The following is an 18,942-nucleotide window of genomic DNA, read 5'->3' on the forward strand; positions in this document are numbered from 1 at the left end:
GTCATGGTGCTAGTGAGCATAGCACTGCCAAGCCTGTAAATATGCTGAGGGTTCTTCCTACCAAGGTGCAGCACCTTGCACTTCTCTGTATTAAAGGCCATCCGGTTTTGGTTGGCCCACTTTGAGAGTGTGTCCAAGTTGACCTGTATCCCCAGCCTGTCCTGCGGTGACGGCCCTCCCCCATAAGTTGGTATTGTCCGTGAACTTGGCCAGTTCATATCTGACTCCGGAATCTAGATTGTTGATGAAAATGTTAAAGAGTACTGGCCCAAGTACTGAGCCCTGAGGGACTCCACTGGTAACACTGCACCACGTTGATTTGCTCCCTTCAATTAGTACTCTTTGGGTCTGACCCCATAGCCAGTTGCCTAGCCATTGGACTGTATGATGATCTAGGCCATAGTTCCCCAGCTTAACCATGAGGAATGGGGAACTAGGTCAAAGGCCTTCTTGAAATCCAGGATCTCTCAGGGGCGCAATACTGTCCTTGTTCTTTTTCCTACTTCCCACATATCTAAAGAAGGACTTTTTGTTGTCCTTGATCCCTGTAGCAAGCCTAAGTTCAGTTTGTGCCTTGGCTTTTCTCGACCGCTCTCTACAGGTATGGGCAAGTGCACAGTGATCTTCTTTGGTAATGCTTCTTGGTTTCCAGCTGGTGTAGGCTAATCTTTTGAGCTTAATGAGGTCCAACAGTTCCTTATTCAGCCATAGGGGCTTCCTTGCTCATTGACTGCATTTCTTGTGAGAAGCGATGGCTTTGCCCTGTGCTTCAAGGATTATGTTTTTGAGCAATGGCCATTCCTCATATATTCCCTTTTCGGGGGGCGGGGGATATGGCCTCTGATTGCCTAACTGACCAGTTCTCTCAGTTTGCAGAAGTCGGCTTTCCCAAAGTTAAGGACTTCTGTTTTACTGAGGAGTTTGCCTGTTCTTCGGTGAACTAAGAAGGTGACTAACTCATGGTCACTGTCACCAAGCTTCCCCTTGATCTGCAGATTGCTCACCAGGTCCTCCCCTCTGGCCAGGACCAGATCCAGCAATGCCTCTCCCCTAGTCAGCCTATAGACCTCCTGAGTTAGGTAGAGGTCATCGATGCACATGAGAATACTACGCGACTTATCAGATTTGGCCATGCGATCATCCCAAGAGATGTTTGGGAAGTTGAAGTCTCCCATGACGATCAAGCATCAGGAGCATGCGGCTTCGACCAGTTCCCTAATGAATTCCTGATCTAGGTTGTCCTCTTGGTGGGGGGTTGTCTATAGTAGACTCCTACGAGTAAGTCATCCTCCCCATGTTCTCCTTGTATCTTGACCCAGAGGGTCTCAAGGCGCCCTTCCTGGTTTGGAAACTCAATCTGCAGGGAGGCGAGCTGATCTTTGACAGAGAGAGCAACACCCCTATCCCTCTTCCCCACACAGTCTCTCCTACACACAGTGTAACCCTCTATTGCCACTGACCAATCATAGGTGGAGTCCCACCAGGTCTCTGTAATTCCTACAAGGTCATAGTCATTATCACATAGGAGAAGAGCCATTTCCTCATGTTTGTTTCCCAAGCTCCTGGCATTTCTGTACAGGCAGTTAAGTCTGCCATATGAAACCCAGTGCTTCCCTGAGAGGACCTTTCCTTGGGCTGTCTCCCTTAGGCTGCCCAAGTTATTGGTAGTGCAGCTGACATGACCTGGGCTAAAACTGTTAGTAGACTGTTAGTCTCCCAGTGGGGGAGCAGTGCCAAGTCAGTCCATGGGTCAGATTCAGTTGTGCAGGGCTGGCACGACCAGGACCTGATCCAGCAACCCGCCAGGGGAGCAGTAGGAACAGATTTTGCTAGAATATCTTTTTCATTATTGGTAGCAAATCTATCTTACGTATATTATTCTAACCAAATATGAATTGCTAACAAGTGTAGTTACAGAACAGATTTTCCTGCAAACTACAAATGACCCTCTCTCCATGAAGTAGATCTAAATTATAGTTATTTGTTTACACTCTTCTAACTAGTTTTTTTGTGGTGGTGGGACCTGAAGTAGATAGTCCTCTTAAAACTTAGCAGGTTTTTTGGTAATGTCCTATAGTCCTTGTCCACTCTGACTGGTGTCATATAGCAGACTCTGCAACTATGAAGTCCAAGCCAATTCCCTACTTGGTGTTATATGTAGTGCTCTGTGACCCCAATGTCCCAGTAATTATATTTAGTGTTATGGCTGCAGAGCATGTCCCAGTGTTTTTGTGTGTTGTACTCTACAACCATCTGCAGTATATCAAGTGTTTCTGTGGCAATCAGAAGTGTTTTCCTATTGCTCAGAATAGGGAAGGGGTGAGGGATGTGATTGTGTGCATCACCATGCTGGCCACATCCTGTTACAGCTCATGGACCACTTCTATTCCTGGCTCCTTCTGAAATGGGAGTCCCTCTTTCCAATTCTTCTCATTATCTTAGGCCAGGGGTTTTCAACCTTTTTTCAGTAGGTGTACCCCTGGCAGCCGGACATGGAGCATGGGGGGCGGTGGCACGTAGGGGTACATTTACAAAAAAAAAGTGGAGTGGCGGCAGCGCAGGGTGGTGGGAAGTGGCAGCGGGCATCGCATGCAAGTTTTCCCCCCCGCCCTCTTCGTCTGGCTAGCTGGGCAGCGCCTGTAGAGCCCACGGAAGGGCACTGCTGCTCTGTGTCCCCCTTCCCACCCTGGGCTTTGTTTCTAGGAGGCGGTGGGGCTCCGTCCCCACCTGCCCACATGTACCCCCGAGGGTATACACGTACCCCCAGTTGACAACCCCCATCTTAGGCTTTCTGCAGGGCCTAATGACTCATGGGAGCTTTCCATTATCAGCTTCCTGTAATTCTAGCCCCTATCCTGTGAAGAGACAATTTGGACCTATTCTGGGTCGCCCAGGATTGATCCAGCTGCAAGTAGGTGGGCCTTTTGCCTTAGTGGGACCTTGACTTACTTTATTGGAACCCTCAAGTCCCATTCTTCAGTGCACATGTTATTACTATGTATGTATTTGATTTTAAACAGGTTGTTTTGTGTGGGAGATAGTTAAATAAAATGAAATGATCAGTGTATGCATTGAGGTTTTTTTGTTTTCATTTGAGGCAGGGAGAAAGCACTAGAAGTCTCTGCAGAAAAAGAAACCGTATAAAACATGTATTGTAAAGCTGTTCCTTTTGTTTCACTTGATCGGTAATTTATTGAAAGATTCAAAATATTTATAAATAAAATATACAGAGATTTTCCTATTGGGGTGCAAACAATTCACAAAAAGTTTAAAAAAAAACAACAACCCCCCCAAACAAACCATCAAAGAAAACCTCATTCCAAATAAATCAGCTATAAAGTAGATATGTACTATCCTTTCTCTAAACAGTGCTGATGCAAAAATTTGCAACAACAAGAAAAATAGTAGCACCTGCTCATAGACAATACAATGCAATATCCAGGAAAAGGTAACCACAGATAATTGGATATTTATCACAGTAAGCATAATTGTGTATCAAATGCCAATAAAAAGAGGCATTCCTCAGTAGTCCCCCAAGGGGACATCACTGATATGTTGTGAATATTATATGCCAGGCCACTGAGAATTTGTTTTAGGCTATCATCTGTCCTCTGTTTATTTGTTTTTAAATGCCTTCCAGAAAAAAGGGGTTGGAATTGTTTTTTATTATTTTTTCCCCCAACAGTGATGGCCCATATTCACATTTTGTGTACATGTATTGTCTGCGGATGGTTCGAACCAAAACAGCTGACCTGTGTCAGAGGTTGTACTTAGCTAGTGGAGTGCAAAACGGAAGGAATATATGCTTTCAGAACAGATGGGTAGGCATTCATTCCATGTTGTTGCACTGAAGCTCTCGCTAGCATTCAGCATTAATAAGCCTCTGCGCGCCACAGTTTTTTTTAATTATTTTTTTTTTAAACAATTTAAAAAACATTTTTGTATTTACTGTAGGGTCCCCTCCTTTCTTCTGTAGACTCCATTGTCACAGGCAGGATCACAAATTTTTCAGCCTGAAAAAACTTAGTTCTGGAAGTATTGTTTAGAGTAGGATGTTCAACTGAGAAGTAATCTCTATAAATGAAATCTACTGCATTTTATAGATTTACTTTTGGTAAACTTCCTCCTTTGGATAGTAAATGTGCTGTGATGTGTATCAAAAAGCTTTAGTTTCTGTATATTAAGTACAAGAATGTGATTGAATTGCCAGCTGCCAATTTTTTGGGTAAATTGATCCTAGATTATTTTCCTTTTTCCTGAGCGTTCAGCTCTCAAACTTCCACTTCAGTCTTGTCTATCAGGTCTTTTTTAGCTGTTTTCCCTGCAAGAAATACCATGCCAGTATAAAACATGTTTATACCAGTGTAACTGCATTCCCACTAGTATGATTTTGCTGCCTCAATGACATTGGAATAATTAAAGCAGTATATCTTTTGTGCGTTGACAACCCTTAGCTGTGGGTACTTCTGGTACTGCAAGAGGTCTTTAGAGATTACAGAGTAATAATCCCAGTAATTATTCTGTGCGTTCATTGCAGAAGGTAACATTAACCAAGTTGTTGTATCTTTTACAGTGGGGTATTAAATGGTAGCAATCTTATAGTTTTGATTGCACTAGCAGAATTGCACTATTGTTCAAACAGTAAGTCTAGATAACAAATAAAAGCTGTTTTTGTTTTTCTCAAGCTGTGTGGTTAATTTTTTTTTAAATATTGTGAACAGCACCAATACATTTTTAATGTAATGGTGCTGAATCACAGCTGCTTGCACTTTTGCATATAGTGGTAATGTAATGTAATGCTTTGGTGAAAGTGTTGCTATTTTTCACTCAGAACACGCACTTATTTATTACATTGCATTATCGACTCGAAAGAATCGTGTATGTAGTGAGTGGTGATAACTGCCTTCTACTCTAAAGCAGCATAATGGAGCAACATTTCAAGTTCCTTTTTGAAGAAGGCAGGGTTACATTACAATTGAGGCATTTTCCTGTATAACAAAAGACATTTGCTTAAAATTAAAATATAACCACATCTATCATCTTAAGATATTTATATCATTCTGAATGAAATGACAGAATTACTTAGTTGTAGCCAACAGTTTACTAATACTTATTAATAATTTTGTCTAGAATAGTAGAAATTCTGCTTGGTAATCAGAATCGCTGGAGATTTTTGTTTATAGGGAGATGCTTTTTCAGGAATACCTGTATTCTGCCAGTCCACACAGAGTATTACCATGTGGATGAGTGATGGCTGGGGACTGCTGTTTACCAAGGTAGTGTTTTATTCCAGCTGTGTACACTCTCCCTCAAAAAAAAATCTTTTTTGCAGATGCAGTGCCAGAGGCAAATAGGAAAACTGAGGCATTATAAAAGAGTGTGTTATAGCACACTGGTGCCATCTGATGGTAAGTTATCTCATCAGTTATCTTTTTTTCAAATCAGCTCACCTTTTAGTCTCAGCCTTCTGAAAATAACAGCTAATAATAGAAGTGTGGAATGTGCATTATTCCTGTTGCGTAGATGTATGTATCTTTGTTTCAGCAAGCACGTAGTTTTACAGCACAAAACTGGGGGGTCAGGACATTTTCTACCTCTGCCATTGACTTTTCAGGTGATTTTGAACAAGTCACTTTTTCTTTTGGGGCCTGTAAAAGTATTATGCTTTAGTCTTGTACAGTAAACAAATTTAAGACATACTATATGCATTTCCATATTTGGCCTCTTTTGAAAGGAAGTATGAGTTTAAATTGCATTTAACAAACATGACTTTTTTTCCTCTTTTTCAGAAGTAACTATTAATTACAGACATGGTCTTCCTGTGATAACTGTTATGTTACCCTCAAGAAAAGAGCGCTGCCAGTTTACTGTCAAGCCAATGTTAACAACCGTGGGGACCTTCCTGCAGGACATACAGAAAGAAGATAAAGGAATCGAGAAGGCAGAAATCTTTACAAATGGTATTTATTAATATTGTATTAACGTTGCAGTCCGTTTATAAGAAACTAAGGTTAGCTCTTTCTTTTTGAGTAAAGAGCTCCTTAATCCCCAGCTGTCTGCACTGGTATGCTTGCAGCTAGCTGCAGGCATTGCTGTTAACTGTCTGGGCATCCGGAGAGCCGGGGTTCAGGGACAGGTCTATAACCAGTGCCCGTCCCAGGGTGGTTGGTGGCCACTCAGCCCTTGCCAGTCTGGCTCTCATAGATAGATTTCATAGACATTAGGGCTGGAAGGGACCTCGGAAGATCATCAAGTCCAGCCCCCTGCCCCAGGGGCAGGAAGTCAGCTAGGGTCAAAGGATCCCAGTAAGACAGGCGTCCAAATGTTTCTTAAGAGAGTCCAGAGAAGGTGCTTGCACCACCTCTGGAGGCAGTCTATTCCAGGCCTTTGGGGCTCAGACAGTAAAGAAGTTATTCTTTCTGTCCAGCCGGAAATGGTCTTGGAGGAGTTTGTGACCTTTGACCTGTGACCATCCCTTGGGGCACTCTGGTGAACAGGCATTCCCCCAGATCCTGATGTACAACCCTTATATACTTATAGGCAGCCACCAGGTCCCACCTGAACCTGTGCTTTTTGAGGCTGAAGAGTCCCATGGCTCTCAGCCTCTCTTCATAAGGCCTGTTCTCCTGCTCTCTGATCATGTGTGGCCCTCCTCTGGACTCTCTCAAGCTTCTCCACATCCTTTTTAAATTGTGGAGCCTAGAATTGGATGCAGTACTCCAGCTGCAGCCTCACCAAGGCCGAATACAGCAGGAGGATGACGTCCTGGGATTTGCTCAAGAAGCAAAGTTTTGCTCGCTTTACCAGCTGCAACATCACATTGGTGGCTCATATTCATCTTGTGGTCAGTCATGACCCTCAAGTCCCTTTCGGCCGTGGTGTTAGCAAGTGTAGCACTCCTGAGCCTATAAGCGTCCTGTGTTTTTTTCCCAAGGTAGAGTACCTTGCATTTTTTGGTGTTGAATGCCATCAGGTTTTCATCCGCCCATTTTCTGAGCCTGTCGAGGTCGGCCTGGATCACCAGCCTATCCTCAGGTGTGGATGCTTTACCCCAAAGTTTGGTGTCATTGGTGAACTTGGCCAGTCCGCTTCTGATACCAGTGTCTACATCATTAATAAACATATTGAAGAGTATAGGCCAAAGGACAGAGCCTTGGGGGACCCCGTTGGTCATGGCGTGCCACGATGATTTACTTCCATCTATTACTACTCTCTGGGTCCAACCTCGGAGCCAATTCCCCAGCCATCAATCTGTGATGTAGCCGAGGCCACGGTTGGCTAGTTTTTTCATGAGGAGATCATGGGACACCAGATCAAAGGCTTTTTTAAAGTCAAGATATATGACATCAATCACTTCTCCCTTGTCCAGGTGATATGTCACCTGGTCATAGAAGGAGATGAGATTGGTCAGGCAAGACCTACCTGCAGTAAACCCATGCTGGCTATCCCTCACAATGTTGCCATCAGCCAGCTTATTAAGAATGGTCTCTTTGATAATTTTTTACAAGATTTTCCCCGGGCTAGAGGTCAGGCTGATAGGCTTGTAGTTCCCCGGATCTACTTTCCTCTCTTTCTTGAAGATATTTGCCTTCTTCCAATCTTCAGGCACTTCACCTGAGCACCAGGAGTTCTCAAAGATCCATGCCAGGGGCTGGGCTATGATGCCTGCCAGCTTCTTAAGTATCCTGTGGTGTAAACTGTCTGGGCCAGCTGACTTGAAGGTATCCAGCCTCTCATGGTGTTCCTGTACATGGTCTACATTAATGTAGGGTAACAATTCTCCCTCACCCTGGCTGTCCCGTGCGGTATTGAGCAGGGCAGTCTCTTGGGGCTGGTGAAAAACTGATGCAAAATACCCATTAAGCACGTTGGCTTTTTCCTGGGTGTCGGGTGTCAGTTGTCCCATTTGGTTTAACAGGGGTCCAGTGTTACCCTTGCTTTTCTTCTGGCTCCCCACATATCTAAAAAAGGATGTTTTATTGTCTTTGATACATGTAGCCAGTTGGAGTTCAGTCACAGTCTTGGCAATTCTTGGTTTGCTCCCTACAGGTCCGGACCAGTGCAGAATACTCCTCCTTTGAGGTGATTCCAGTCTTCCATCCTTTATAGGTCTTTATTTTAGACACAGGAAGTCCACACGTTCCCTGCAGAGCCAAGGGGGCTGCTGTGTCCTTTTGCTACCTTTCCTCCAAGATGGGATAGACATTGTTTGTGCTTTGAGGATTGCTCCCTGGGGGAGCAACCACTCTTCCTGAACTCCAATCCTTCAGGTCGTGGTCCCTTGTGGCCCTCTCTCCTTTACTCACCTGCTATGCTTTGACTATATTAATTTCTGATAAAAGGGTGGCTGCCCCAGGGCTTCCCAAGCCTGGTCTTACGCGGATGACCATCGGTGTTTGTGGTAATTGCCTTAAGGGCTAGTTTCATGGGCTCCATCCTCCCCAGTACCCACTCCCATGCCTTGCAGGTGATCTCCTAACTTATGCCTCTCCTGGGTTATAGGCTCCCAGCCCCGGTCCTTTTGCCTCCTGGGCTTCAGACCTCTGAGCTCTCTAACCCTGCTGATATACTGCCCCTTCAATGGGTTCAGGCGCTTTGGCCCCACTCTGGCAGACCCCAGCACTGGAGCTTCTCTCAATGCAGCTTACTCACCCCTAGGCATTGGACCCCCCACCAGGCACCAGACCTTTGTGCTGTAGTCGTGTTGTCCCCGCCCAGCACTGGAATCTCCTGGTGTCCCTCCCAGGCACCAGATATTCATGCTCTAGTCCCCTCTAGGCACCGGACCCTCCTGCAGGGACAGCTTTTAAATATTTAGGCACACTGCAGCCAGGTTGCAGGTGCGCCTTCTCAAAATCCAGGTGTGCGGGCAGCCCAGACATTTTAAAAAGCATGCCAGCAGCTGGCTGTGTTCTGGGGCATGGGGAGCTGTAGATCAGGGAGCTCCGCGATTCCTAGCCTGTGTGAAGCTGGCTGCGTATTTACTGGGGTGTGGGGAGCTGTGGATTGGGGAGCTTCTTGATATCTAGCTCCCTGTGCCCTGGACCTGTCAGCCCAGCAGCAGGTTGCATGACACAGCATTAAAAGTCCCAGCTGTAAGGAAAGCCAATTCTGGGCTGCATGCCACATGTTCAGATGAAAGCACAACACATTTTTGTGGCTGGCTTGCCATTTTATCATGCCATAAATTGGCTGAATGTGGGCATGTTGCAACTTATCTCATGATAAATGCCAGGGCCCTAAGGTTTAGGGTGGATGGTTCTTAACTCTCAGTGCATAAGAATAATACGGATAAATGGTATTTTGCAATTTAACACCTCTATCGTTCCAGAGAATTTGGATATTACAGTTGAACCTCCTTAAGATCTGGTATTTTCCTTGAATTGTTCCCTTTCCCAAGACAGCTGTCTTTTTTTTTTTATAGTGCTATTTAATAAGTGTGTTGTCTTCTAGTACCCCATATATTTCCCTCTTTCTTTTCTCCAACTATCAGTCTTAAAGGATCTTCACAGAGCAACTCTTAGTCTGTATGTGATTAGTAATGCTCCCTATCAGTGCTTCTGTGAGCATCAACTAGAAACTTGTAAAGTCTTGCTTCCAACCATCTGAGTCTCTTGGGATATTGCACCCCCTTTAGTGCTAGGCCCTAGGCCTCTCCTTTTGTAAGTGGAAGCACTAAAGTTTCATTATACGGAGAAGGGTACGCTTTTTAAAAATGCCTTTCTCTTTGTCTTCAGTGAGACTTAAATTTTAAAGTCACATAGAAGCTTTTATCCTTTTGTGAGGGAAAGATTTTATAATCTGAAATTAGAGATTTGGATCACGACTACCCTGTCAGTACTGTGGCCTGTTTCTAATGCAGAAACACTGTTATCTCTGAAGTAGTATGTTACCACTTACCTAAGTTTCTTGCTTACAATTATTTTTTCTGTCCAGATTTTTTTAAAAAGTAAATCATATTTGAACTACAAAGTAGAATCTCTTAAAATTTATTTTTCTTTTACTACTTTTATTCTCTGAATCCATGAAGCATGTAGATAGACTATGCTCTTTGTCGCAGGGCACCTCGGTGCTCTGCTCCTAGAGAGTGGAAACCGCCAGGGAGAGAGAGCCCTGGCAGGACATAACAAGCACAGCTGCAGGTTGCCGGGGCAACTAATGTGAGTCAGCTGGCCAGAAGGGGCAGGGCCTGGCCTTCATAAAGCCCAGGGCTGAGGCCAGGCTGGCAGTTCTCTGCCAGTGGCCAGGGAGGCAAGAGCTCCTGGAGCTAGAATGCGAGCATTACAAGAAGGCCCTAGCGCCAGTGAGGGCGCAGGTTTCTCAGGGGGAACCCCAGTGGTATGGGAGCCCCAGCGCCAGTGAAGCTGCAGCGCCAGTGAGGGTGCAACTTGCGGGGTGGGTAGACCCCAGCCCCGGAGAGGGGCATTTTGAGAAGCCCCAGCGCAGGCACGATGAGCCCCAGGAGGGGGCGCTATCAGGAGGCCCGAGCGTGGGTGTGGCGAGCCCCAGGAAGGGGGAGCACACTTTAGGGAAGCCCAGCATGGGCACAGCAAGCCCAGAGAGGGGGCACCATTATTAAGGAGCCCAGCGTGGGCACAGCGAGCCCCAGAGAGGGGGCGATATTATTGAGAAGCCTGGCACGGGCATGTAAGGTCCCTGAGAAGGGGGACTATTGAGAAGCCCGAGACGGGCGTAACGAGCCTGGCTGTAGGCTAATGAGGCAACAACCCTCCGATAGGGGCAGGGTGCTGCGGTGGACCCCGACGGAAGTGGTTAGTAGTACAACGCCCCAGGAGAAAGGCAAGGTGCTGCGGTGGTCCCCGACCAAAGGGGATAGCAGTGCAGTGAGCCGGGATCAGAGAGGCTAGCCATGCGGTTGGCCTAAAGGACCGGAGACCCGCTAGAGGGTCCCTGAGCGGGACAACACTTTTAGACAAGGCCCAGAGTGGACTCGGCAAGAGTCCTAGTGGGGGGCTGTGTACTAGAGAGAGCCCAGAATGGGCTAGACTACAGGGGAGGCCCAGGAGTGGGCTAGATTACAGAGGAGGCCCGGGAGAACGGGCATGTATCATGACAGACCAGTGTCCAGCACATCAGCGAGGCTTGGGGCGTGGTATTAGGAGCTGGTAGGAGCCACGCGTAGCCCATAAGGCTAGGGTGCAGGATAAGACCCACGAGGGGTCCAGGAGTTTACGTGCCCAAGGAGACGCAAGGCAGCCTCCCAACTATACATAAACATCAAAGACATGACGGGCGAGAATTTGAGGGTGCCCTTGGGCTGACTTGGCACGGTGAGGGGGCCGTAAGGAGATCACGGCCCTCCTGAAGGACCTCACCGTGACACTCTTCATCAGGTCAGTCCTTTTATGCACATAGATGAAATATCAACATTACAAAAGAAAACTTGTTCAAGACTTCATATTCCCTGTAGGCATCCTGTAAGGACTGGGGACAGATGACAAATGCACAAGCATTCACCTAAATGTTATCCGGTAATGGGATGATATAGGCTGTTCCCCACCTTTACGAGCAGCAAACTCTGGGTATGACCCTGAAGACAGTTACTTTTATGAACACAGGTATCTTCATTCACAGTCCTGTAGACCAAAGGGAGTGCACTCACAGGTGTCTGCATTATTCTTTCCTGTCAGGCAGAATGCATCTGTTGTGTCCGTTGCAAAAGTATGAATAAGGATGCTGATATTCATTTCTATGTAAATTTAAAATGAAAATTAAGACCCCCAGTAATCTTAGCATCAGGGTTTGCTCCATTGTTCATTATGTGGATTTAGTCCATAATATTATTAGACACATATTTACAAGGCTAGCAGGACTGTCTGTTGTAGTTGTAAAGGAAATGAATCTAATTTCACCAACAGGGGGAGTGCCTCATCTGATAATGCTCTTGGCTTAGAATCAAAATCTGGACCAAATTTTTCTCCTCTTCATAGAGTTATTTGGCATTTGAAGGTAACAATGGAGAATAACTTTTAATATATATAAACAGAAAGTTAATATGGTAATGATGGTGCTAGTCACACACCAGACTTATATAATTTAAAAGGATATGAACATCTTAAGAAAATTTGATTTAAGTACAAATACTCCTTCCTTCTGTTTTATTTAGCTTCTAGATAAAATGAGGACCTATCTTAGCACTGTACTTTAAAGCTAACTTGAACTGGAAACATTACAGATTGGGTAGTTTATTTTAATTTTCTATCATTCTTATTCTAGCACTGCATGGAATTAGACAAAGAAAAGCTTTTTGTTCATCTCTTCACCTTCATTTTGCTAAGCAGGAAGGAAAATAGCCTTTTAGAGAGAATTATTTTTGGAAGACCTAAAAATACTTTTCTATTTTCCATCAGTTCATGAATACCAGAATGGACAGTACTGAATCAAATGTGGCACTGTCTGACACTTCCAAACAAGTGCTTTTCTTTTTTTTTTTTTGTTCAACATAATTTTAATAAGAATGCTGACGCTCATTTCCATGTAAATTATAAAGGTGACATTTGTAAAGTGTTGAAAAAAGAGAGGATGTACGTTTTTAATTTTTGGTTTAATATGCCGATGTTCCAAGTCTGCCAGCCTACCCACATAGAGTGGGTAGAAGAGCCAGCTGGTGTGTTAGCTTCCTCTGTTCAAGCCGTTATATCTCAGCAGATATTGCCAAATGCTTCCAAGTGTCAAATTCCAGTGCAGAATTCCAGGTGTGTTTCTATAGTAGGCACATGGAGACAGATGGAAGGTCTTAGGCAACCCCACAGCAACAAATATTTATATACAAACCATTCATTATGCTTAATCTGGAATAATACTTCTATTATCCACTTGCATAGCACCCCTTAAACAAGGGATTCAAAGAGCTTTACAAAGATCAGTGTCAATTTAACTACGGAAATAGAAGCCAAGGTCAAGCATCAAGTGAGATTCAAGTAAATACTTACCGTATTTACTTGAATTTAAAATTACCCTGAATTTAAGATGACCCCCAATGATTAGATTCTATACATGGGAAAAATGGAAAATTATAAAAGTATACATGTATAGAATCAATTCTTGTGGGGTCTTCAATTCATCTCCCACACTGCTTCAGGAGGGTAGGCAGTGTGGAGAAGTCAAGCAGTTTGCCCCCCTCCTTGTGTCTGCCCCTCCACAGCCTTGAGCCCCCTTCCCCCTCTACTCCCCTTCCTGCTCCTCCCCCCACCTCTGCTTTCCCCTTCCTCCTCCTCTCCAGCTCCTGCTCCCATTTCCCTTCCCCTTCCCCTTGCTCTGTGCTGGCAGGCTGTGTTCCCATTCTAGCCTGAGGCATTGAGCACAGCCCCACCCCGGCCCAGTGTCTGTAGCAGCAGTGTGGGCTGTGCGCTGCTGCTGCAGGGCCATGCTGGGGCCATACTCAGTGCCCCAGGCTGCAGCATGGATGGGAGCCTGCCAATACAGAGCAAGGGTAAGGGGGGAAAGGGCAGGTGGGGTAGGGAAGAGGCTGCATGTGGGGGTGGAAGTGGGGGGGTGCAGAGGCAATGGAGGGGGTGGGGAGACAGACAGCCGCAGCCATGGCCCCAACCCCAGGCCAGGACTGGAGCCCAAGCCACAGCAGCTGCCACCCCACCACCACTGTTGTACATGATTCTAAGATGAGGGGGGTTTTTTCCCCATGTAAAATGTGGAGGGAAACCTTATCTTAGAGTTGAGTAAGTACGGTACTTCTCCAAATACTCATTCCTATTCACTAATACATATTATAGTTATTTGAAGTATCCATCCCTACTTCAACAAAGTACTCTGCTAAATAAAAAGGTTGTGTTTGCACAACCAAGGTCAATGGTGCCCGAAGCAATCTGAAATTGAGAATTTGTTTCCACAAGTCTATAATGTAAAAGGAGGTGAGTTGGATTCAAAATTGTGGGGTTATGGAGGCAAACGGATAGAAATACACGTAACAGACACAACATTGAGGGACTCTTTAAAAACAACCCCCTCAAAAAAACAAGTGGAACAAAACCAAACCCTCCAATCCAGGCCCCTTAAAATTTGTATCAAGGTTTTTGGATTGTTGTTGGCTGTTAAAACTGGGACAGATTGGTCTTCCAACACTGGTTTGTACATAGTTGACCTCATGAGGGTAACAAAGGGGCAGATCCAGAGTGGGTGCATTGGCATGGGATGCAGGGAGTGCAAGATGCATCCCCATTTGGCCCACACTATGGGAGCAGTGGCCAGAGACTGTTATTTAGTCCCCAAACAAGAATCCCTTTCCCCACAGTACTGTTTCCCTTCCCCTCTGGGCTCAATGGCACATCCCCTTCCCTCCCTATTTCCCCCCCTGAAACCCCCCGCCTGCTGCTGCTACTGACCCCAGCTAACCTGGGGGTGGACGGAGCTCCAGAACTGCTCCAGCCAGGCTGTGCAGGGAGCTGGGGACAGCAGCAATGGGAGGCTGCTTCCCCCTCTCTGCCTGGTTCCCCTCGGGTGTTCCCCACCAGTCCAGGAGAAGGGGCAGGTCAGGGAAACCAGCCCACCACCACCACTGTTCACAGCCAAGCCCAGCTCTCCATGCAGCCTCTGCCCAAAGACCAGGTTGGAGCATGGCAGGAAACAGTGTTGGTGGTGGCAGGTATGTCTCTTCTTCCTGAGCCCAGAGGCATTGAGTGAGGGGGAGGTACTGCTGGGGGGGAGGGGAGAAGGGGGAGGAGACTTACCTGATTTGGGGGTGGGGTTTTAAAAAGTCTTTGGCTTCTTAGATTTCATAAACATTAGGGCTAGAAGAGACCTCACGAGATCATCAGGTCTAGTCTCCTACCCAAAGGGCAGGAAGTCAGCTGGGGTCAGATCACCCCAGCAAGATAAGCATCCAAACATTTCTTGATGGTATCCAAAGTAGGTGCTTGCACCACTTCCGGGGGTAGTCTATTCCAGACTCTGGAGACTCAGGCGGTAAAGAGGGTTTTCCTAATGTCCAGTCTAAAACGGTCTTCCAGCAGTTTGTGACCATTAGACTTTGTCTTCCCTTGGTGCCCTGGTGAACAGAAGTTCTCCCATTTTCTGATGCACACAGCTTTATACTTATAGGTTGCCACCTAAGGGGTCAGGGCAGCAAATCAGTCCCACTGTCCTGCTCCTGCAGTGTAGTCTTCCTCACCCAGTGTGTGGGAGGAGACTGTTCAGCCATTCCTGCAGCACTGGTTTCTGTTCCTGTTTAAAATCCTGGATCTGCCTATGGAGCAATAGTTCTCCTAGGATTCCTCTACCACTGAGTATGGTAGTGAGATTGCAACGTAGCAGAAATTTCATGAGCTAAGTTATTTTAGCAATTACTTCAGAAATAGTTTACAAGATTTGAGTGAACAGGAGTGAAAATGCTGGGCTTCTGTAACTATTCTGAAGAGACTGTTGACAGAATAGTCAACACTTGAAATAGAAGAGAGGTATTTTTTCTTCCCAAATGGTTGAAACTCTGTTTTGAAATAATACATGATTACAAAAGAAAATAGAAATCTGTTGAACAGGGACATCATGATTTAGATTGCAAGTACCTTTGCATAATAAGTCTAATTTATTTCCTACCCCTTCCACTAAATTCCTCAGAAGCAAGCAGTCTCTTATAAGCCTTGCTTGAGTGCAGGTTCTCTTTGAGGCTAAGATAGGTACCTGCATGAGTAGGGATCTCCAAAACAATTTGAAACAAACTCCACATTTGTTCCATTCATAGGTTGTTAGTGAAAGTGTCTGTCCTTTAAATAATGTTGGAAGTTTTGTGTTTTTTCTTGATCTGTCAATAATCCATGACAACTTTTGAAGAATTTCTAAGATGTTTAGTTTTGTTTTTGTAGCATTCTCCATCCAAATATTAATACACTCCTCAGAGGAGGCTAAGTGGTAGCATCTTCAATTGACAGAGACTGACTAACATGTTTGGATCTTGCAGCTAGTTTTTTGGTGCCTGATCTCCTGACATATGAAGTCTTAGGCTATATTCATTAGACGTTCTTCCTCTGGAAAGTGAATGTGACCTAAATGATTTAATTGTTCCAAGCTATACAAAATACAAGATGCAAATAAATGTAAAAAAAAAGTAGAGATTTGGTGTCCAGAAATAAAATGGAGAATTTTTAAAGTCTTAATGACACAAGTAAAAACATTTTTAACCTGTGCGTTTTATCTTGGCTGCATTCCTTCTTAAAATGGAAACAAAAAAGGAAACTGCCTGTAAACAATGTGCTGAGTTATGTCAGGTATTTCAAACAAGTTCAGAGTTTATATTAAATGTTTCAGATGATGCTTTATCTAACGTTTTAACATGCATGTTTATTAAAAGCACCTTTTTATTGGAGCTACACATTTGTCCACTTCCAAACTGAATGTAATTATTTAAAGATGATTTTTCATCTGGTCTTACTTCTAGAAACCACTAACATTGAGGCTAGTGGCCTTTTGATTCTTTCTCTTTTCTCTTATAGATGGTAGCAAGATTTCTACTAAAACACTGGTGGAAATGTTATTGATGAATGATTTTAAATTGGTCATTAATGATATGACATACAGTGTAAAAGTCCCTATAAAAGGTAAGAGCCACAGCTGTCTTGAAATGTGTGACTATCCAGCTGCATCTGTTCAAAAGCATATTTGTTTTGTTTAGTTTTGTTATCATGGGTGATGTGTAGGGGGGCATGTGCCCCCCGCCGCTGACACCGCTGCTCACTGCCAACTACAAATGGTGCCCGCCCCACCCCCACCCCCCGTCTTGGGCGGCACCAGTTGTTCATGTTTGTTATTATATCAGTCCCTATAGAAAATAGGTCCGTTAATTCCCCCTTTTGAATATTTCAAGAAAAAACAGTGAATTTTCAGTTTGTGGCCATATACAAGCAATACTTACTTCTCCTTGAAGGAGTGTGTTTGATTCATTTTATCAGTCAGAACAAACATGGTCTTTTCTCAGATAAGTTAAGTAGTGAGCATGCTACTGAAATGGAAGATGTCAAATCCTTGGTTCAGAGACTGTTCACGGCCCTGCATTTAGAAGACCATCAGATAAAGAGGGAGAGAGAACTGCTACTGAAACTGGACCATCTGAAGGAACAGCTGATACCCTTTGAACAGGTGGGAAGGGATTTTTTTCCTCTATAAAAAACAAACAAACCCTGATTTCACTAATATATGCAGTTCTGTGATGACTTAGGCATGGATGAATGGGGCAGGCTAATTCAGGCACAAGATGGTTTTCAAACTCTAGTTCCTTTTCCTCCTGTTGTATAACTTTCCCCAGGTGAAATCCTCTGGAGCTAGACAAAAACTCTAGGGAGTTGGCACTCCACTAGTTTCAGAGTCACTTTGCCTGAATCTAATTTTCCAACTGGATGTGCAGACTGATGTTACCACATCACAGAAATTTAATTAGAGAGCTGGCAAGAAATTTATTTTCCTGTGAATCCATTACCTATTCTTCCATTATTCTATGGAAAAATGCTTCTGCCTAAGGAACTAGGAAAGGAAGGTACAAACATGTTGAATCTAAAGCAGGTTAGGCCAACAGCAAAACAGCAGTGGATCTCAACCAGGGTGCTATAGGACCCCCCTCCGGTATGCTGCAGTGTGGGTGCCACTGCCATGACCAGGTAAAGGTTCCCTGGGCACATAGTGGACAGCCAGACTAGGAAAAGCTGTGAAATACACGCAGTCTCCTGCCTCTTTAGGGTTCTCTGATTAAACCTAAAGCAAGCATGAAAACCATTTTGTGCCACAGATCTTGCTGATCCAGTCCCCAAATGCTCCTGTTAGAAACATAAACAGAGGTGCACAGGACAGATACCTGTGTCGTGTACCTCTTTCTGGGAGACGCTGTGCAGGGTCCAGGTAGGAAGGGCTGCAGAATGAGCTGGCTCTCTTGTCTGTGTTGGGCTTAACAGGGAATCCTAGCAAGTCAGGACAGTATCTGCATGCTGCAACCCTTCCCAGTCTGGCAGTGAAAAAGGTGCATGGGGTAGCTTTTTGTGGTGGCAACACCCCAGTTAAGAACCATTCAAGTTAGCTGAGGCAGCACAACAGTAGCTCTCAACTGGGGTGCTGTCAAAGTGAAAAAAGTAGGGTGGGGGCCCCAGCTCTATGAAGGTTGAGAACCACTGCCATGAGGTATGGATGGAATGGCAGACAAATTGGCAGAAGCTCAGAAGCCTACTGTACCCAGAGGGGCAGTAGCTGTCTTTCTTGCACCCCATCCATATCAGCATTTGGGGCTAGTGCCCTGGTTGCCCAACCCCTGCTACTGTAGCTTATTCCTTCTGCTCATGACCCACTGCTTTATACTGGGTGCGTCTACACAAGACACTGACTGCGCAATAGCCTAATAATACTGTGCAGTAGCGTGTCACAGCACGGATGGTGCTAATACGCTACTGTGCAGCATTATTAGGCTACTGCGCAGTTGCGTCACTTAAAAGATGTTCGCCGGCACTACTGCACAGTAGCTCCAGTTACTGTGTATTTATTTAGTACTTGCTAAATAAATGTGCAATAGCATCTTGTGTAGACATTAGGGCTGTGCGAAGCTATGGGTGCTGATTCAATTCAGAGGAGATTTGGCCTGATTTGGCAGCTGATTCTCCAAATCAACCTGGGAGACCAATAAAAAGATCTGAATCGATTCAAAGCCTCTGAATCTAGTTGGAAAAGATTCAGAGCTTCGGCAATTCAGGCAGTCCACGCTCACTGCCGCAGGGAGCTGGGCCTGGGCTCCGTGCCAGTAAGGGGGGTGGGGACCATGGGAGGACCCCCACCAGGCACCATCCCCTGCCTGGTCCCCCAACCCCCCTGAGTACCCCCAACTGCCACCATCTCCCGGCCCTGTCAATGGCTGCCTGGCCCCAGCGTCCTGGCTCTAAAAAAGAAAAGCAAAGCCACGCACTCACTGGCTGGTGCCCGGGTGGGGGGGGGGGGGGG

At 45.3% G+C, this 18,942-nt stretch overlaps 1 protein-coding gene across 1 annotated transcript in view; it reads left to right on the forward strand.

Annotated features, from left to right (window-relative positions):
• Positions 1–5,300: 5,300 nt before the first annotated feature.
• The window catches only part of MCUB (mitochondrial calcium uniporter dominant negative beta subunit), a 17,768-nt gene continuing 4,126 nt past the window's right edge, over positions 5,301–18,942 (forward strand). The window contains exons 1-4 of the mRNA XM_006025547.3: positions 5,301–5,408; positions 5,790–5,960; positions 16,464–16,568; positions 16,946–17,106. Coding sequence (XP_006025609.1) covers positions 5,333–5,408; positions 5,790–5,960; positions 16,464–16,568; positions 16,946–17,106 — 513 coding nt within the window. The 5' untranslated portion in view covers positions 5,301–5,332. The remainder of the gene's footprint in view (positions 5,409–5,789; positions 5,961–16,463; positions 16,569–16,945; positions 17,107–18,942) is intronic.

The sequence above is a fragment of the Alligator sinensis genome, unplaced genomic scaffold (genome assembly GCF_000455745.1).
Source record: "Alligator sinensis unplaced genomic scaffold, ASM45574v1 scaffold861_1, whole genome shotgun sequence".
Taxonomy (NCBI): Eukaryota; Metazoa; Chordata; order Crocodylia; family Alligatoridae; genus Alligator; species Alligator sinensis.